At 39.4% G+C, this 22,077-nt stretch overlaps 1 protein-coding gene across 2 annotated transcripts in view; it reads left to right on the forward strand.

The window, feature by feature from the left end:
* cntn3a.1 (contactin 3a, tandem duplicate 1) overlaps positions 1 to 22,077 on the forward strand; it is a 111,146-nt gene that overhangs the window by 23,506 nt on the left and 65,563 nt on the right. For both annotated transcript variants that reach the window (XM_086051493.1, XM_086051502.1), the window contains exons 2-4: positions 1,055 to 1,198; positions 7,322 to 7,454; positions 17,494 to 17,669. In XM_086051493.1, coding sequence (XP_085907619.1) covers positions 1,144 to 1,198; positions 7,322 to 7,454; positions 17,494 to 17,669 — 364 coding nt within the window. In that variant the 5' untranslated portion in view covers positions 1,055 to 1,143. The remainder of the gene's footprint in view (positions 1 to 1,054; positions 1,199 to 7,321; positions 7,455 to 17,493; positions 17,670 to 22,077) is intronic.

Raw genomic sequence — 22,077 nt, forward strand, 5'->3', positions numbered from 1 at the left:
CTGTTATCAGCGATAGCAGGAATGTGTCTCATTACCGTGGCAACTGTTTTTTTAGACCCTAATGCGGGTGGCGTCAGAAATTAGTCCCCAAGAAAAATGTGAGTACCAAGGAACTGGGAATAGTTGTGTGCTGTCAGCGATTTGTAGCAGAGGTATAATCTCTGCATCTTGGAGGAATTTGAGGAGATGTCCAGTGCGTCGTTACATGTCTGACAACCAGTCTCCTTTTTGTTTTTCTCAGCAAGTTTCAGCACAAGCTTGAAATCCCTTTCATTTTTATTTTGCAGACATGATCCCTGCGATGCAACGTTAAGCACACTTGAGCCTTGAGTCTGCCTTTCTAGTCTTTGCCTGGACAAATATTTTTTTGGTTCATTTTTCACACCTCACTGCTTTATTTGCGCCTTAAGCTACTAATTGTCATATTATTTATCTTGAAATGCATTGTCAGAGAATTTAAAGAAACAAGTCAAGTCATTTTGAGCAACTTTGGTAAAGTAATAGTTCAGATAGGCACTATTCTATTATTCTATTACTCTACCAAACAGTCGTTAAGAGCCTCTTACAATCGGAATTGGAATAATTAATAATTGATAAACTTATTTTTGCACAAATGTATCTACAGAATGTCCTATTGCTATGTAAATCTATATTGATCAGAGATGTGCCACTCTTTATGTCTGCTTGGAGGTAACTTCACATAGCCAACATCTTCAGACCACAAACTAGTTGAGACTGAAATAACAGTGGAGTGTGCAAGGCAAAAAGTAATGAACATTTTGCCTCAGTTGTATGAACAATCAATCCCACACAATCGATCAGGGCTTACGATTGTTATACCCATGCCAGATAGAAATACTATTTAGAGCCAACTCATTCGAGGCAATTTTTTCTTTTTTTTTGCAAGGCAATCATGTCATATGAAAAAGTAACTTTGTTGACATTAGTGATTACTTAATCTTCCTCACAGGCAATTAAGGAAATTTAGTCTCAGTCTTTAGTCCCATCTGTGTTTTGAATGAACTTCTCCCCCTGCTTTTCATCTTTTTAACAGGGGACAAGTGTAAGTGCACAAAAGGACAAAGAAAGATTTCCAAACATTTAGGATTGGATTTAAGCTTGCATCGACCAGACGCCATAAAAATGGAGTTGCTGTGGAAACTGGCACTGCTGCTGTCATCGCTGGACTGCCTGGCAGGTAAGCCCCCTGACCGACCAATTTCTATTTTTATGTGTGTTAGGCAATTAACTATGAATAGTTATTTATAGATTCATAACAGATCTTTAAACTACTGAATATGTGGCACTTGAAAGTACAAAGTAAGAGGAAACTAAGTTTTGTGGAACCTGGTGCCTTTCTAGTAAATCCTCTAATTTGAGAATGAGTTGAATGTCTTTTCACCGGCATCTTCAAGCTTACTTCAGTTTAGGGGCATTGCTGGGAAAAATAGCCAGACTTCCCGATCTAAAAAAAACATCCTCCCTATCTTGCAGTTGAACATGTGGTCGTTCATTTTAAAAGGCACTTCGATCATTACCCTAATTGTGATTGCATGGCTAGTAGTACAGAAACCCTTCCACTGATCTCGCTTTTAATGAGAGACCTAATTTGCGTCTCCTACAAAATGTTCAGGGTCAAATGTGAGTTCTCCTAATGTCAGAGTTTGAGGATGAGAGCAAGATAAATTAGGGCTTTGCAGCATGAGCACGGTATATTAAAGAATGACTAATCTTTCATGTTGTCTTGTTCCAGATTAGCCGTTCCCCCCTAGCAGCTGGGCTGTAAAATAATTAGATTCACTGTCTCTTACTCCATCACTTTGTCTCTTTGTGCTGCATTTCCACACCTTCATTCGCCATCTTGGCAATTAGCACGGAGTATCTTTAAATCCAATCCACATCAAATGATTTGTTGTTAAGTGTTTTCAAGGAACAGTGAGTCAGTAAGGGATTAGAATCTGCTCTGTAAATCTGCGTCTCTTTATTATAGATCCTCTGGCATTACGTTAACCCATTTAGGACGGGAGCGCATAACCGCGTTTCTACCACTAGAGCCGGGAGCGCTGTTGCGTCTTTCTACCTTTAAAGCCGGGAGAGCGACTACGTCGGTGTCTTTTTTTAATCCAATTCTCCGTCCCTTAGCCAATCTAATGCATCAATATATAGACGTGACGGTGTCGCGAGACCGCGGAGGATGGCGTGGAATTTTTTTAGAGCTGTAGGTAGGCTAATGGCGGACGCCGTCGATCGCCGGGAGCTCTGATAAGTAACGGCAGTGCTGTATAGACGACGCGCACAACCAGTGGAACCAGTCGAACGTGATATGATATGGTTTGTAGACAATGACGATATTGACGTCTTTGTAACAGAATAGAGGATGGTAATTACCACTCGATTTTTTTTTTTTTCTAAATTAAAATAGTGCTTCTCTTGCACCGACCCATTATTTTTACATCTTCGATTGAAACAGTAAATGATAATGATAATAAATTCTGACTGTGTGAAAGCCACATGTCTAAACTCTTTAATTCTTTTGGAATTATGTTTCTGCCTGCTACAGGGGCTGAGTTAAATTTCTGGGAGAACTTCAGGTTTTCAAGGGTAATTCCAAAGGCGACCTTATGTTTTGGGGAGCTGTTGAGACAGGCACTTTAGTCCTTAATGGGTTAAAAGCCAAAATCTTAACACAAGAGTTAAGAGATTTGATAACAGATAAATAGTTTGAATGAGATTATTCATGACAGTGCTGTGTACCATTCGCAAGTAGCAGTATTGTGAAGTGTAAATTATAGAGTTCATTTTTCTTGTTAAAGGCAAATGACTTCTTTTGAAAGCGTTTTCATGTCCAAGCGGTGCTGTTGTTTGCAAACACTCACTATACTGTATACAGTATATGATCAAAACCTGTGCCTTTTTTTGTAATGGCATATTATGATCGAATTACACAAAAAAGGTTTAAGTCATTGCAGCAAACAAATTCACACATTTAATTTGCATACATCGACTTGGTCATTCCAAAAGTGCTTATGATGGTTTTGTAAGGAAATATTTGGAGCAGTCATTCACGTTTTATCCTGATTCAACTTTAAGGAAATTTCAAAGGGAAAAAATAATTCTCTTATTACTAATGACAAAAGACATGTGACTATGATTGATGTGGTTTCTGTTGCTACAGTATATGAGAGAAGGTTGGGCAGTTGGCCATGGCGAAAGCCTGCTGATAGCAGAATATATTATAACCCCTCAAAGCCTTGGTGTTCTAAGAAATACATGAATAGTATTTTAGAATGTATGAGCACAATACTGAGTAGAAAAAGCACAATGTCATAATGGCAGGTATCTGTTTCGAGGGAGGTTATCCACCAGGCAGCCGGCTATGTGGGCGAGCAGATGAGCCAGGAGGAAGTTGTTCCCATCGAAAGTTCATCGGGAGTTAACCAGATCCCTCCCCATTCTTTCCCCCCAGGCGTGCTTTCTGGATGTGTGTTTGTGTGTGTCAAGGAGCAGGGAGGTGGGCTTGGAGTAGGTTGAAAGATGCATTTTGACCCGTACAGTGAGGGCTAACTTGCACAGCTTGGCCCTTCCTGACCAGTCATCAAGTGAAAAATGCTACAACAATATTATCACAATGATTTAGAGGAAAATGACAGTCAATTGCAGTGTATTCCTTACTTTGTGAAATCACACTGCTATCTCATCCCTCTCTCAATACACTGAACCCTCCAAAAAAGACAATCCTGCACCAACTAGGGATGGCGTGGGCATTTGACCAAATAACCTTGATCACAAGAGGGACAATTAACTCATTTGCTGCCATTGATGAATTTACTTGTCTTTTCACAGTCCAGCCATTCAATCTCAGGAACATATTTATTTATTTTTTCTATTTTTTTTTTCAAACGTTAGGGTCAAAGACGGTCTAAAAATATCTGGCAGTGAATGAGTTAACAACCAAGTACATTTTCTAAACTCGTGAACCTCTGTTTCCATGCCAGTGTGATATTGATCCGAATTTATAACAAGAATTTAGCTCAACTTTCAACCTAGATGATGTCTCGTTATTCTTTAAGTTGCATCTAGTGGACACTCAATCAACACCACCTCTGCTGGTTACACCCAAAGAGTGCACTCTATTTTGCCTTAACTCATTCTATCCCAATGACATCTTTATATGTCATTTCACAATGGGTCTGAAAAAGTCTGGTACTGAATGAGTTGTGTGAACTCTAATCAACTGTCAAATCAATCAACTGTGGCTAAACTAACACTCTATCACCTGTGTTAATGTAATTTTCAGACTACAAAGCACACCTGATTTAAAGCCACAACAGCTAAATTAAGCCATGAAACAAATATGTACATATATATCTCCATGTCAAAATGGGATATGTAAATCAAAGTGACAAATTTGTAACCCAGAAAAGAGTTCAAAACTGACCAAAGTTCTGAAAATAATGATAGTGGATTAAAAAAAAAGTTTAAACGCTTTGATTGCTATTTCTAATAAAGTAGCCCCTAGTAGCTTGTATCTGACAGCTAATAACCTCCTCCTCCTCACCATTGTTGAGGGAATAAAAACAAGTTATATTGCTTTAATTCAATGACGAATGGTCCTTGCTGAAACAGAATGTTTCTCTGCTTATGTACACGCAGTCAGTGGAAATAACAACCAAGAAATGGCTTCAATTTTCTAGTCCCACATAGAGTTAAACCTAATCAATGATAAGTTTCCCCAATGAATCTACTGTTGGAAACCCTTCATAAAATGGGTATTATTGCATTTCATATGTACTAGTTTTGATTTGCGCTAACATAGTGCGGCATAATTGGGTGTTGCCTATGAATATTGATCCAATTTCTCGTTTTGCAGACAATATAGTGGTGGCGATACTCCAAAGGCAAAGTCTTCAATCTTGTCTTATGCATGTTGATATTTTTCCTGTTTTACCTATAGTGATAATTTATGTTATGATCTTAAAACAAAGTTGTCTCAAGTATTCCAAGTATTTTGATTAGATGTGCTTGAACATACAGTATATCGCTTGAAATAACCTAATCCTTAAAATAATATTTGTCCCTCAATGAGAGATCCCAAATGTGTTTGTTATCGGGCTGGACACAGGGGAAAGATGCTTCTTAAAAGTAAGATTGGATTTTTTTTATTTGATGCATAAAACCTTGAGCTGAAACGAATGGATTTGGGACCTCTCAAACGGCCGATAACTCCCCCACAGCTGACTCCCCATGTGCCTGTTTATTCATGCTGAGGTAAGCTTGAGGTATTCATTTGCTGTCAGCTAGTATTGAATTTGAGATTAGTTTGTATTTCAGACCCCAAAACAGCTTGCCGACCTTCCTTCCTTCCACCTACTGTGGCAAGCTGAGTTTTTCGTTGTTTGAGAAGCCTTATGAAATGACTGCATATTATCACAATCTGGCAGCAGGTGACAGATAAGAATGGAGGCGACCTATTTATAAAAAAAAAAAAAAAAACACTTTCATAATGACCTCCATCTTCGTCCTGCTGTAGTGTATGGGGAACTTTCTGTCAGAACTTTGGATCACTGCACTCGCCAGATAGAGTGATTTTTCATCATTTTGCTTTCTCAGCCCAGAGGTGCTCATGGCGGGTCTAGCCATGTGATTCTGGCTTAACCCCCGACTTACATCTTCAAGTAGGGGACAATCTGTCAACTCTGGTTACTTGTCAGATGTATTGCCACAATGCACATGCCTGCCAAAATGAAATTCTCATGGGTAAAAAAAAAAAAAGAAGTATTTGGCCTGTTGATTTCAGACTGATCAACCGTGTGCAGCAGATAAATATTTAAAGATTGAATACAGGTAGACAAGCCTGTAGCTTTTCTGAATCACCCTATTGCATCCCGTGAGAGTTTCAGAATGTTTGCATCAGTGTAAACAGAGTCTTCACCCGTAGTCACAGTACTCAGTTCCTTCTTATTTGTCTGAACTTTATTCAATATTATGCCCAAAGTTGCAATGGTCCTCTCAACAGACTGGCCATTTAAGAGCTGTCTTCACAGGCACTTGGTGGTGTGACCAAATAGCTACAGTGTATTGCTGTCCATTGACGATGATAGGTAATGCAGCGCACTCTGCTTTGGCATTCATTTTATTGATTACATTAAGGAGGAAACCGTTTAATCTTGTATCCATCAATGTTCAATACTACTTTTCCACATTTATAGTCACAAGTGAGCTGGAGGCCATTCTGACTGACTTTGGGCAACAGGTTGGATACACACTACGGACTAGTAGCAAGTCAATCACAGGGCTCCGATAAACAAACAACCATTCACATTTACTGTACATTCACGCATAGAGCATGCGTAATTTAGAGTGTTCGGTCAACCTAACATGCACATTTTTGGAATGTGGGAGGAAGCCGGAGCACCCAGAGATAACCCACTCAAGTACACAATTTATTTAGCACATTATTATGGCCTAAAGATTCAGTTAAGTAACATGTTAGAGTTAGAAATATAGAGAATATGTTTTAAAAAAGACGTCATCTCTATAGCTTTGACAGACATCCATATCAGAGTGAGCAGTCTTTTAATGTAACTTTCTCAGAGGCTTTTCCTTGTGGAGGTGAACAATCAGAACACGAGGCCCCTTGTCAAACATCTCCACCTTCTCAGAGTTATTTTTGTGGATAAGCCTTGTACTCTCAGTGCTCCAGAGATTGAAGAGAAACTTGCTTTTCATACAAATAAGTTGTCTTACCTACACGGCTCTCTCATTTCTGTACCATCACATAACTGCAAATGCTTTCTCAAAAAGTCTAATGAATTCCCTTTACAATTATCCCAAGCAACTATTGTTTGCGATGCAATTACCATGAGCCTTGTTGACTATTGTATTCACTGTTGCACCTGTCTAATTAGAATGAAGAGAACTTTGCATGAAAAAATGACACTCCTTTTTTTCCCCTGAATTTAATCAACATTAAAGTGTGAGAAAGTAAAAATATGTAGCAGTCCCCCATGTGCAGCAATAAAAGCTTCCACCATTCTGGAAAAGCTCTATTTAACAATGGGGAAAAGCACCAATGTAACCTTGTGGTAGTTTTAAATTGTTAATTCCATTTTAACAGATGCATCTTCATGAGAAAAATACTGTCAACTTATGTTCCATGTGGACACTGATGGTAATAGATTGCTGCGTGACTCTGCCTATTCTTGTACAGCATCAGTTTCCATTTGCTTCCTTCTACTCTACCTGCTCGCTTGCACAAATCCTTTTTTTAGGCTCACTCGAGGCATCACTACTGATATATTTTTGTTGTGTCTCCGAATAGGTAACAGACTTTTGCTTAGGCCTGTGTTCACCAAACAACCCGGCAGCGTGGTGTTTCCCCTTCAGCCTGGAGAGAATCAGAGAGAGGTGGTGTTTAGCTGCGAGGCCCAGGGCCATCCCCCGCCCTCCTACAGGTAAAGCCTACAGGCATCGCTTAGTGTTCTGGGTGGTAGCAACCACTCTGAAAGGACTTTTGCTGTAGACCAAAGGGTTGTGTGTTTAAGACCTGCTGCAGAACGAAATTAAGAACATTGAGCTTGGTTACTAGAGAGATGCCGATCTCCTGACCACTGTCAAGTAGGGCACTCAGGGCTATATTCTCCAATATGCGTAAAAGAGAAAAGGCACGCAGCAGCACAGTTTTCTGGCTGAACGGATTCTGTTGTCAGCTTACGGAAGCAAACATGGCCTGCACGTGCAAGGCCCTTTCCGCATTACTCTTCTTTCTAACTTCGATCCACCTTTAAAAAAAAATTCTCGTGTGGGCTTGTAGGAGCCTTCTACTGCGGCCGGACAAACGCGTTGTGTGTAGCATGTATTGTGACGACGGGTGAGTGAAATGTTTGTGTCCCAGTGTTAGGGCTGCTCGATTATGAAAAAAAAAATGCCTTTAACTGCCTGCACAATACTGGAGTCCTTTTTTTTTTCTTTTTAATGTGGGTTCGCTGCAGTACCATTGTACAGGTGCCATCTAGTGGTTCAACACATGGATTATGCCACAAGACACCCATGTCACTGACAAGGGAAAAAATGGATGGCAATTTTGTTTTGTTTACTAACTGTTAAGATTTGGTACATACCTTATCCCCTTGCATACGATGTATGTCCTTGTCTGGGACATCTGCAGAGCGTTAAAATCCCTCCAAGCCGTCATTCATGCTCATGTAAGCGCCGGCGTACGCTTAAAGCTTTGATTCGCCTCCTAAAATAACAGAGCATTTTTTTGCAATTATTTTTATTGCCAAATAACGCAATGAAAACTGAAAACTTATTGTGTTATAACGCAAACGTTTTGCAAAACACAATAGTATTGCATTATAACACAGTCTTTTAAATATTCTCTTGATGTCCCCTGGCGGGCTTCATAGTCTGGTGACCGACGGTGGTTGTGTTGGCAGCTAAATGCTATCTTGCGTGACATTTAAGCAGTTGTAAACAATTCAATCCGTTCAGGATATTCCCAGCCGGTAAGTGGATGTGAATAGGAAATTAGCCAACTAATGAATTTGAACCCATTTAGGCCGGGACCCATAACCGCATTTCTACCACTAGAGCACTTGTTGCGTCTTTCTACCTTTACAGTCGGGAGAGCATATATGTCATCTTCTTATTTTTATCCAATTCTCAGTCTCTTAGCCAATGAAATGCATCAGAATATACACGTGACGGTGTCGTGAGCCCTCGGAGGATGTCCCGGAATTTTTTCGAGCAGTAATGGCGGATGCAGACGATCGCGGGAGCTCTGAAATAAGTGACGGTAGTGATAGAGACAACTCGCTTGCGAACTTTAAACCAGTGGAGCCAGTCGAACGTGATATATAGTTAATATTAGTGCTGCCAAGAGATTTAAAAAAATGATTCGTTAATTAATTATGATCTGTAATTAATTGGTTTAATTTATTTATTTTTAATCTCACTTAAAACTTGCAGAGAAAACCACCCAAATCCCCGTATGTATGTATGTATATACAGTATGTATGTACTGTATATCGGTGGATATCTTGTGTTCAATTACCCAGTCATTTGCCACCTAAAGAAAGTGTTCAGTTTATTTATCAGCCAAGTCCCTGGTTTCTGTTTTCACGACGATCATTGCAAAATTAGTTGAAGTTCCACTCACCATCAATAGTGTCCAGTCACCCACAAATAACCATGGTTTTGAGTTGAGGTCCAGTTATCTCTGGTTATAGCAATATATTTGTCCGAAGCCACCACCAGAACATCAAGTTTGCTTTTCTTTTCACCGTCCTGCTGATTTTAGTCACTGCAGTCCTGCACGGTGGTTTGTATTATGGGTCATTGGTAGGGGTGTAACGGTACGCTAAATCACATTTCGGTTCAGTTCGGTTTCTTGGAAACTTCAGTTCGGAATATTTCCGGTACAAAAATTTTATTTTTATTTTTATTTGAATATGTTTATTTTGAAAAAATTACAAGTGAACGGTACATTTTATATCAAAATAAATAAATAAAAGCAAACCATTCAGGTGATATTCTAAGAAATTACACCAGAATAAAAAATACGGTGACAATAAAGATCTCTTAATTTTGTAAACTATTAAGACACTGAAATCTTTGAACACTCAGCAGCAACAGCCTATGACACATCTAAGTATTCAAGTTTAAGACAAGTTGTCTTTACAGTACATGTATATAGTTTTTGTGATGAAAAAAAAAAGTAACTTTAAAAAGTCTTTATAAAATGATATACACTTTCTAGGCATTGAAATCTCTGAATGTTCAACAGGATATGATACATCCCACTATTTAAGTTTTTGGCTAAAAAGACTGCTTTCTTCCTCCTGGAAGAAACATTCACAGTCAGATGATGCCGTTTTAAGTGTGTTATGTTAGACATGCTACCTGCAACATATTAATACACCCACGCATACAGTTACACCCCTACTCATTGGACGCTGTTTGCACCACCTCACTTAATCCCTTGTCCGCAACTATGTTGATCGGCCTGCAGTTCATCGGTATTCACTTGACAAGAACATTCGTCAGCCCATCGGTCGCAGACTTGCTCATATGCGGGCTGTTCTCGAGTTTAGTTTGCCAAAGAGCTTTGCAATGGCTCGCTACATTAGCGTCTTCGTTGCCATTATTAACTGTGGCATTAATGGCGGTTGGTTGCTCTGCATTTATGTGGTAAATTTGAGCTGCTCCTTTGGAAAGCAAAGTCCTTCTTACAAAGAAGGCATATCACTCTACCTTTATCAATAGTCCTGTCAGGGCATTTTTAAAAAAAAATTATTTACCATTCATCGGACGGCCAACTCTCACATGCTCCTCCATTTTCACATCTTCTCTCTGCTCCTGAACTTGCCCTCACACCTACATTAGGTGCCTATCAGATTATGCCAAACACAATGACAGCCAATCAGTGTCCACTTCAGGGTGTGACTGTCACTGACTGACCATTGTTTTACACCCTCAACAACTCAAACACAAGCCCCACACACCAATATGGATCTCATCATCCCATACAGAAACAGTAAATTTATAGTGTTGCAGTCCCACGGAATGAGTAAACAGAGACGGAGAGCTTCAAACGGATCCATTTGTTCTTTGCTGATTTAAGCTTGATTGTTCCATTCATATTGGTAGAAGAATGTAGCCTCAAGCACGAAACACTGTGAAAACTATAAATAGAAAACAACACAATTGGCCTTCAGCACAAACAAGTTAAACAGTGACTAATTACATCACACTTGACGCACATATATTACATAAACAAACCGCCGCCTGGTACCCAACAAAACAGTCAAGAAAATGGGTGAATGAAATGCACAATAATTTGAATGTCCACATTTACATGAAAACAGATCTCGCTCCGCTTTCCAAGGGCTGCAAGGTGGTTTGCTCCCGTCCCAAGCCAAATTCCAGTGTTGCCATCACCACCGCAGCTCAAGCGTCCACCCAGCTCGCTGCCTCAGTGCACGCCGCCACTCTGAGTTCTATGCCGCATTTCCGGCTCAGGGAAAGGCAGGTTAAAAAGACGTAGGCGCCTCCCAGTAGACAACTAACGTACATTTACATAGAGATGAATAACTTGATTAACGCGATTAAAAAACATAACGCTTTAACTGGGACTATAATTAATTGATCGCAATTAACACACTATTTTGACACCGCTAGTTAAGATATATGTGTGTAGACAATGACTAGTGGTGCAACAGATAAAAAAAACTCACAGTTCGGATCAGATCACAGATCTGGGTCATGAATCAGATCGTTTTTCCGATCAACAAAAAGAAAAAAAAAATCTTCATTTTGTAAAACATTTTATAAAACACAACCCCGCGACATGAAGATCGACGCAGGCTGGACGGACTGTAAGGAGCTAATGTTGTTGTGCTAACGCCTTTTGTTTTAACGGCCTGAAGCAAGTTGTTGCTATTAGCCGTGCCGTTATCCTACTGTTAGCCGGGGAGGGATAAAAATCAATGCTTGCCTGTTGGTTGCCTGCTGCCCGCTCCCAGCCGCTGTCTGCCTTCTGAGAGTTGACACGAGTTTAGCGTAGCTAAATGTCCCAAATATAACCAGTTGGGGTTCGTGTGCACATTCATGCCCCTGTCTGCTTCAGCTTGTCTAAATGGAGAAGCAATCACCACAGTATTTTTGATTTTGTGGAGGTGATCATGATGAGCTCATGTTTGATGTCAATAGATCCAAACTATTGTGCAGAACACTTTTATATTTTCACAGGTTGAATTGGACAAGTAGACTAGTAATGTGCATTTGCATTTTGGTGGCGACGCCGTTTTAGACAACAGAATTGACAAAGCGAGGAATATTATCACGCTTGCCCCCCTCCTGTGACGTAGACCGCTGAGGCCGAAAAAATAACAAGCCGAGCTTCAAAAGGGGGCAAGCCAATTTGTCGTAAATCTAATCGCAAAAAAACCCCTTAAATCACTACAGGGTCTTGGGGGGGGGGGCACTTTAGTACGGATGTCATTTTTACATGCAAACCTATTATATAAGTTATAATGTTAAGCTCATCAAAGTGTCTCTTTAAATGACAAACACATAAGTCATGCCACCACGTGGGCCAATTTCCAAATAAAAGCCAGCTGAGGCTATTGCATTAGCTTTTATTTTGAAGTTAGCCTTTGCCTTGGCAGTGTATTACATTCTGAGAATGTTTGCAGCTTCATTGGGATGTCTGATGACAGCGCACACATCAAATTACAAGAAGTCCTCGATTTACGAAATAGTTCCGTTCCTATGCTGGCGATGTAACCGGAATTTTCACGTAAGTCGTATTTCACCCGTTAAAGTCTAAATTTACGTCAAAGTTCTTTGCATAAAAAACAAAAAAACTAAAATACATTAAAATAAAAAACAAGATGCTGTACTTACCATTACTGCTAAGAGGCGGATAGAGAAGAAGGAGGGGAAGGCAAAAAAGGCAAAGATACTCCCGGCGCACAAACACAGACACAACTGGATAACCCAATTGCAGAGGACACTCTGCGCATGCTCAACCGCAAGGAATCTTGGTCTTTATAGTACAGGAAGTGCTTGTATTCGTGTGTTTGGCGTGCAACCCACCAGAAATACACAAGCAGAGGTAAAAAACATCACAGTGAGTCAGCACAAAAGCACACTTTTGGAGTGAAGAGGAAACCGGCTGCTTCATTCCTGTGGTGAGTGAATATATCAACTGTTTTATTGACAGTTGAAAGTAACAAGCGGAAATGATGTCCACAATGCCCGAGCATCACCGTACACAGTGGGTTATTCAAATGCCGGAGCCACTCTGTCCGCTCAATCATGTAAACGAGTTATTCAGAATGTTTCAGAAATCTGAATTTTGACCTTAACTTGAATATTGACTGCATGTAAACATAGTCATTATGATGCTGGGTCCAAAATGGCAGAAGAGGTGCGGGCCTCGTAAAGTCAAACTGTCATAGGTCGCATATGTCCTAATTCAAGGACTTCCTGTAACTGTTACCGGCAGAAAAAAAAATATTTTTTTGGAGGTACCCGTATTACTCATGGACTCATTTCGCCCTAGTTGCCAAAATGCTCCCATACATGCGACTTAACATGGTCAACAAGGATTTTCAAGTTCTTCTGCGGCTATTGTAGTGAATGTGGACTGATCATGTTGTCTTCACATGAACACGCACAATTTTTTTTCACCAACAAATCCCTGGGCCATGTGCGGCCCAATCCGTGACGTGTGATCTGTATGGATACCGGATCAAAGATGATCCGTTGCACCGCTAGCAATTATGATGTCGACGTCTTTGTACCAGAATAGAGGATGGTAATTACAACTTGATTTTCTTTAAATTCCAAATAGTACTTTTCTTGCACTGGCACTTTTTTTTACATTTTTCATTGAATCAGGAAATAATAATAAACTCAGGCATGTGTTAAAGCCACATATGGGGTGTGATATGATTCAAGTATGGCTTATTTTGAAGTGGAACGATTGTATTTGGTTCGATTCAGTGGGATTACGATTTGATTCAATATGGTATGGTTTAGTTTGATGGGTATGATGCGATGAGTTTGTGGTCATTTTACAAGATTAATTAACTTTTCAGTAGGTTAATGTAAATGAGGCATTTGTTTCAAAGATATCTCCAATAAAAATCGACTTGATAAGTATCTTGATATACTATATTTTAAAGTGGAACGATTTGATTTGGTGTGATTTGATGCACTTGCATCTTTTAAATCAAAAATTATTTTACGATTCAAACAGTTTGTTACACTCCTAGTACTTTTGGACATTTTTTCTGATCTATGCCCAACACACACACACACACACACACACACACACACAAACCCCCGTCACACACACACACACACACACACCCCCACACACACACAACCCCCGCACACACACAATTAATACAAGAAAAAGAGAATCAGAAATTAATTTATCAAGGTTATTGATCAATATAACACTTGCATTGACATGTGGACACAGATCTAATGTATTATCCTTAATTTATTGTTGTCTCTCTGAAAAGACCAAGAGACTCGACAGAATCCTCCATCAGACCTTGACTGTAAGACAGATGTTGTGTCAAACGTTTCAGATACAAGAAATTGCGTGTCAAAAATCCTGCAACCAGCCAAACATCTGAGTTTTGCTGTTCAATTTCACCCTGCGGTCTTCAGTCTCAGCATTTTTTTTCCAGGACCAATCAATGCCCACTACCTCTCTTACTAGAAATGATGACAAATGAAAACAAACCAAAATAGGTTTTTATTTTGTGTCAAGCCCACAATCCATCCTTTGGGACCACATAGCATTCACAGTGCACATTGTAGTTAAATGCAAATCGGCAAGCTTTTAATGTTTAATAGGTTGAAACAATCCCCCTTTACAACAGCTTATTCAGCCAGTAATATAGCTTCTGCATGCTGGTTGTTATGTTTAATTGAAGCGATTGTAGAAAATCTCATTACGTTTATCAAATGAACAGTTTATTTACTATTTCTGTGTGGACAGTCAAACTCAAACTCATCCTCGATAGAACTACAGTCTGATTTTTTTTTTTTGTGCCAAAAGAACATGCACAGCTCTACTGTCACATTAGATTTATCTTTAATTACAGCAAGTGCCAGGTGGCAATTGATATACTCCATTTAGATTGCTCACAAACTGATGTGCTGTAATGATTCCCTTTCATGGATGTGACTTTTATGGATATTCAAGTGGTTGTTAAGGGTTAAATGAACAAAACATATTGCTATCATGACTTTGGCAGCTTTTCGCTTATTAAAGGTCACTATTGAGAGCGTTGGAAAAGGCTTTTGTTTTTTGTAGGTTTTGGGTCCCTGTGTGGATTGCCAGGAGGAAAACTAATGTAGGTAGGTCTATTTTTAGGGGCACTAAGGACAAATTAATTTGTCTAAACCTACCCAATGAAGACTGCTACAGTGGATGTAAAAAGTCTAAACAACCCTGTTAAAAATGACAGGTTTTTATCATATTAAAAAATAGACCAAGATAAATTATTTTAGAACAGTTTTCCACCATCAATGTGCCCTATAACCTGTATAACACAACTGACAAAAAAAAAAACAATGTGGTTGCACCCGACTGCACAGCCTCTTATAACTGGGGATGACAATTAACCAATCACATTCAAACGTATATTAAATGGCAGTCACCTTTATCATCACACATGCCATCATTTAAAGTGCCTCTTATCAACACCACATTAATTTCAGTTGTTTTATTTTTTCCTGACATTTTTGTAGTCACATCTTACAGCACAGGCCATGGTGAGCGCCGAGCTTCCACAGAATCAGACCAATCTCATTATTCAAAGGTATCAGTCGGTAAAAGGGTATGAATAATTTCCAGGGCATGAAATATATTATAGGACACTGTGGAGAATCCAAATGAAGTAGAGAAAATATGGTACAACAGTGACATTACTAAAAACTGGACATTCCTCTAAAATTGGATAAAAGATGAGAAGAAAATGGCTCAGGGAGATTGGTATGAGGCTGCTGCAACTTTGAGGGAGCTTCAGGAATTTCTGGCAAGCATTGGTTTGTTGAGAACGTGACAACATCCCCCATGTTGTCTTCATATGCCTGGGCTGTGCGGTAGGGTGGCAAGACAGAAGTCTTACCACACGAAGAAAAAAAACACACTTGAGATTTCACACATTTCACAAAATGTCTTCTGTAAAGAATGTGAAAACAAGTTTGAGCTTTTTGGGCATTATTCAAAAATCTAAGTAATTACAGCGAAGCATGCGGGTGGCTGCATCCTGCTTGGGACATTTTTTCTTCAGCTGGAAATGAGGGCTTAGTCAAAGTGGAGGGAATTTCATGAGCCCAAATAAAAGTTAGCATTAGCACAAAACCTTCGGACGTCTGCTAAAAGGCTAAATAAATACAAATAAAATCAGGAAAGGCCTACTAGTACAGCTGGAGTTTATTTGGGCTCAATCAGATGTATTTGAAATGCTGGCATGTGCTTGCTAACTTCCATTTAACATACATTTGAATGCGCTTGGTTAATTCTTAATGTAGCTGCATGCACAGTTATAAGAGGGTATATGTCGAACACATTATCTCAGTTGTTTATTTTTACGTCTTATGATGTTACTTTGGTAAAGATTCCAATTTTTAATGGAGTTGTACATGTTACAGGTTAATTTGATTGTGAAAAAAAAAGTTCTGAAATGGTTTATCTTGACCTCATTTTATATATCACAAAAAGCTGGCACTTGAACAGTAGCCTGTAGACTTTTTATATCCACTGCATATAGAGCCTTGGCTTTCCTCAAATCGTCGCCACCACCTGATGATTTGTCTCATGTGGAGGTGCTCCAGCTGCAACATCAAATCACTAAATCCAATCATCTAATCTGCTGTTGAGTACTGGTCTCCTGCACACGTCTGTTTACGTCTGCCGTTTTTCAGTCCTGCCCACGGCTCTTTGTCAAAAACCATTTCACTTGGAAAATAGAGGGAGAGTCAAAAATAGAAACCTCTGTCTTTGAGAGCTAATCAAGACAGTAATCATGGCATTGTATTGAGGCTTACTGTTTCACTTTCTTCTCTTCCGTTCTTTGTAATTCGGAATAAAAAGCTTTTTTCCCGCAATGAGTTGGACTCTTTCAAGGGGTATTGTAATGAATACATTTGAATAAGAATTTTGCTAAACATAGTGGGTTAATACGTACGCATGTTTAAATTGCATGACATTTGACAACAAAAAGTCCAACCTTATTTTACAGTGCAATCACTTAAAGTCATCGCTAAGGGTTGTTTTTAGACCTAAAAAATAGTCAATTAACATTAACTTTCCCACTTTAAGCAGCCGATCACACATACACGCATACCCCGCATGCGTTTGCTGCCCTCGAAAAGCCAGCATTGTGGTGGAAGGGCATGTGAACAAGAACATGAAAGAACATGAAACGTCCGACAAGGTTAGAGCTTTTCATTTTGAATGAAGGCGTCTCGCTAAAAGCCTAAATACGCCAGAACAATCTTTTGTAAGATGTTTTGTTGGTCATTTCAGGTGAATGCATTTTGCTTGATGCCCGCATCAGGAATGAAAATGTGCTATTATTTTTGCCATGGAGACATTTTCAATGGCGCGGTTTTGTTCGTTGGATTGTTTGTGTGCACCTTCCCGTTTATAGTTTTTGATATATGAACATGCATTTTTTTAATGATAGATAGCAATCCAAGGATGTTCTAGGAATGGGAATTTTGATGATAACCCATGCAAAGAAAGTATATCATTTTCATTTGTTACCCAATTCGATCAAAGTTTCAGTGCTTTTAAAGGAGTCAGAAGCTGTTGAAGCTAAAATCTCTCATAAATGACATATTGGGAAGCAATGCAAATATTAGAGAATCACAGTTACATTGTTTCTTCATTCTTTAAAAACGTTCTGTATTATGACTCACTCACTCTTTTCACTCTCTCTCGTCTTATTTTCACAGGTGGAGGCTGAATGATTCTTTCATCGTGCCGACAGCGGGGTCACGATACTCCCTCGTGGGAGGAAACTTGCACATTACCCGTCTGAGTAAGGCAGACGATGCTGGCGTATTTCAGTGTCTGGCATCAAACTCGTTTGGCACAATCGTCAGCAGAGAGGCCAGTCTTCACATTGCCTGTAAGTTAATATGGGGAAACTGTTCTTTTCATTATGTAAGAAACAACTGAAACAAAAACATCTTGCTGTTATTAAGAGACAAACAACACAACCTCATGAGAATTTAGAAGGAAATAATCTGAAAAGTTCATAATGAGATACATTCAAACTAGAACATTTTCCAGACTCGCTGTTCCTTTTTGAGCTGTGTGCTTGGCAAGAACTCAGCCAGAAGAGGCACTGGAAATCTATTTTTCCGCTGAGATTTTTGCCACAAATTCAGGCTAAAAGGGGTTTGGATGAAGTACATACAGTATCTTTCATCAAATTCATGAATCGAGAAAAGACGTTTCAAATAACCCTCAATTATATTTCCTTCTTGTACTTTAAATAAATATTTTTGAGACAAACATGACAAACAATCCTAAAAGTCGCTTTTGCTAAGTTTGTGTTGATTTAACATAGTTAAAGTTTGGCTCTCCTCAAGTGAACTTCAGATTGTTTTAGTTTGGGCTGTCGTTTGCCTGAGTAAAAGTTTCATTGGAACAGATGTAGCGTTTTGCTGAAAATATAATGACGCGGCGGGATTCTCTCGGAAATGTCAGATGTGATCTTCCCACAATAACGGCATCCTCCAGTTAATAAGTTAATGAGTTAATAATGAGAAAACACAAATCAGATTTTCATGTTTATATAATTCACATTTGTGATATCGTGCTTCACTTGACTGTTTCACTCTGTCTGGTGTTTCTTAACTTGAGTTTCTTTTGATGAAGCCTGTGTGATTGTGTGACGCAGCCTTGACAGACCCCATATAGATGCTGCTTTACAGGCCTCATCCGTCACATTTTATAAGGGTCTGAGCAGGCATCTCTGATGGCAAGGTGAGCTTGGGGCCTGCACTCTTGATGGGCATCCATATCAAATGGCAGCCCTCAGATCGATTAATAGATGGCACACCTTGACGGAATGCTGATGCCGGTCCCTCTGTCCGCTATATTCAGTAAAAGATACACAGACGATCTCTGGGCGCATTGGGGATACCGCATGTATCAATCTTGGCTAGGTTTGGTGCGTACCTGTCTCCAGTGTATCGTACAGATTGGTGAGCTGATGTTCTTTCGGGTTGTCTGTTATAGTCATACATCCTGTCAATTTTCAGACATGACCTGAACTGCATTTCATTGTGATGGTTCTCATCCATCTCCTGGGCCAGAGCTGGGACTCACTGCCTTTTCAACAGATGGGGACAAGTTTCAGTGTTGATATGTCATACATCATATGTATTGGTCTTGGTTTAACTTCATTAAGTGTGTTGTGTGATTGAGCATGTCTCCGGCCAAGGAAATAACTCACACTGCAGCAGCCTGTTATGAGAGTCAGTCCCGGGTCATTTGTAACAGACTGTGAGTCCGAATAGGGCAATATGCTTTTTCAAACACCTCGAGGCTGACGACTCCATCGGCTACATGTTGTGTTAGACAAAGGCAAAGCTCCCCCGCAATCAAGCCAGGGCTTGGATTTTTCGTTCGTCACTGATAATATAATCAAGGATGGTTTCTTGAAAACACAAGAGGGAAATTATTTCTAAAAACAACACTACATCCACTTTAACAATGTCTTTGTGTTATGCGACTCACTTATGACACTATCAATGTCTTAGATTTGCCTTACCCAATAATATATCTGTAAATCCAATCCCATGGATGTGCAGCTCATTTGCACAAGTTAAGAACATTTGTAATCCTCTGCCAGATGGATGATATAACAGTTTCTCTTACCATCTGGTACAGCCTTAACCCTGGGCAAATACAAAGATTCTTGATCCAGATGACAACAATCACTTAATTTTTTTTTTTTTTTTTAATAGAGGCACTATTTTACTGTTACGAGTTGCTGGATTGAATAATATTGCCGATTGTCTCGCCATCTTGATTTTCCTAATCTACCCAGGTTATTTGTGTGCGAAATGGACGAGTTTTGCAAAATGACATCAACGGTTGCAGTGTCTGCAATACAGGCATGCTGCATTGGGTCACTGTCCTGATAAGGAGAGATGCACAGCCGAGTTAGTGAGCTGCGCATAAATCCACAAGGGTATAACACTGTGTTTAATGAAGGGTGAAATGGCTGTATATGTGAAAGCAAAGCAGGATGTGACTCGCTTGTATTTTGCTGCCCGTGATTTCTTCTATCAAATTTAGTCCAGTAATTACTCCCGCTTTGCATTCTTCCCCTCTTACCTCTATCTTACCTGTGTACAATATCTTACTTCTTCTTTCTGACCTCAACGACATCAGCTGTGTAGTCATTAGACAATGCTTCTGCCTTAAAATCAGACGTCTTTTGAACTACAGTTTCTATGAGGGAACCAGTGTTACTTGAAATCAAATGAAAACAAAAGGCCTGAATTTTTAGACCAAGACTCACAGAAGGAAGTAATAATGTAAATGCACTGATGCTGTTCACAGGTTGAGTCTGTTCAGATTAAGAAATCTTATTACACGTTTAGAGATAATTTAATCATATCACATCAATAAATAAAATGTTGCTCCATCGAACAACCAATTGGTCAGCATCATACTAAGATAAATAAAAAACAATCAGACGTACTTTGAAGGTGATGATTCTTTCAGTAAATCACATTTCTTGAAATTTGATCATTTCAGGCTACAAACATACATTATTTGTAGTAAATGAATAATTCTGACAAATTAAATTTGATAATTTCCCACAGCACACATAATGACTTCCCAAACACGACAGAGTCGATGAGCATCTGCTCATCTTTGAGCTATTCAGAAATTAATGCGGAAGTAAATTTTAGGTGATGGCTGGCAGGTGAGTCTCTCTTAAATCATCAATTAATAATAAAAAAAATTTAAAAATCCAGACCAATGACATTGGCTTCTTTAATTTATTAAACCTCTGGATTTGGAAGGTTTTGGCAAATTACATTTACTAATTAAAAAAGTAAAAAAATATATATATATATAAATACACATATATAAAAAAGGAGGAGGGTTGGCAGAACAGAACTTTACGTTTGTCCTATGTATTGAATTGTTATAGTTGTAAAAACATCCCAAATGAGTTTACCCTCTAACAGAATAGCTTTGATTTTTCTTTTGTGTAAGCTCATTCATTACGGTGGGTCACATTGGAGTAGCTAGCCCAAAACAGCTAATTCACATTCAATTTCATGGATCTGAAGGCACTCAAAATAGCCCAAGCAGTGCTATGGTGAAGCACATGGAGTTGCAGAGCTGTGATAGGCTTGATAAGATGATCCAGGGGTGCAGAACAGCTTGGCTTGTCAGGCATTGTTGGCTTTTAGTGTGTCTAGCTCATTTGCACCCCAGCATGTGTGACATGAATATTGATTAGTGGAGTTGCATTCTCAGAGTTTAGGAAGTCTAATATTTTCTTCGGTCTCTGCCAGTTCTTTGAAAAAAAAAAACTGCAATAAAGATACCTCTGATATCTATGTCATGGTAAAGTAGGGCTGAAACGAATCCTAAAGTAATTTGGGTACCTCAATTAAAAAAATACTCGAGGCAATTATATCTGCCCCGGGTACCCACTTATTTATGTGTACATTGCCAAGAAGAAGTCAAGCTAACCACTGTAGCGAATGTATATACTGTAGTATGCATGGCGGTAACACACCGCCAAAGTGGTAAGAAGGCCAACTTCAAAATAAAGCTTACCTTACCAAATATAGACATTGACATCAATGTCTCCATGCGCTTGGTAAGCTTGTATTTTGCAGTTGTTCCCGGCAGCGTGTCGCGGAGTAACGGCTCACTTGTCTTCCAAACTCCGTTTGGGGCCTTTTGCCATCACAAACTCTCGCTACTGACAACAACACGACAACGTCCTGAAACAACGTTCAGTCGCCAATTCAGGGCGCTAAAAATGACTTCATTACACTGGCAATGTATTTGTACGGTGCCTGTTACCAGCATTTAGCGATAGCTCCAGTGTTAGCAAGCGCTCCATTTTGGCTGGCGAGTGCCATTGGATTACTTTTCAAAAGGCAGTAGACATAAATGACTGCGCACACTTTGATGCTGGCAACCTGACACAGTTGCCATTCCAAATGTCACTTTTTAACAAACCAGGCAAGCTTACTCAAATGTGCAGTTTAGGCTGGAAAAATCGCTACTCTGGTTCTGACGTAGGTTTGCCAACCGTCCCTTGAAAAACGGAATCATCCCGTATTTAGAAGAGTAAGTACACGTTCCATATTGAGTTGTAAAAGGGATGCACTTTGTTGAATAAAAAAATAGTCCATAAAATGTTGATGAATTAATGAACAACAGTTCCCTTTATATGACAACTTATGGTAACGTAGCACATCCCCTGCTCTGTGACCATTGAATGAGCTGACAGCACATTCATACACAGGGAGGCACAGGGAGAAAAT

Source organism: Filicampus tigris, chromosome 1 (genome assembly GCF_054856515.1).
Source record: "Filicampus tigris isolate MCC_2025a chromosome 1, RoL_Ftig_1.0, whole genome shotgun sequence".
Lineage (NCBI taxonomy): Eukaryota > Metazoa > Chordata > Actinopteri > Syngnathiformes > Syngnathidae > Filicampus > Filicampus tigris.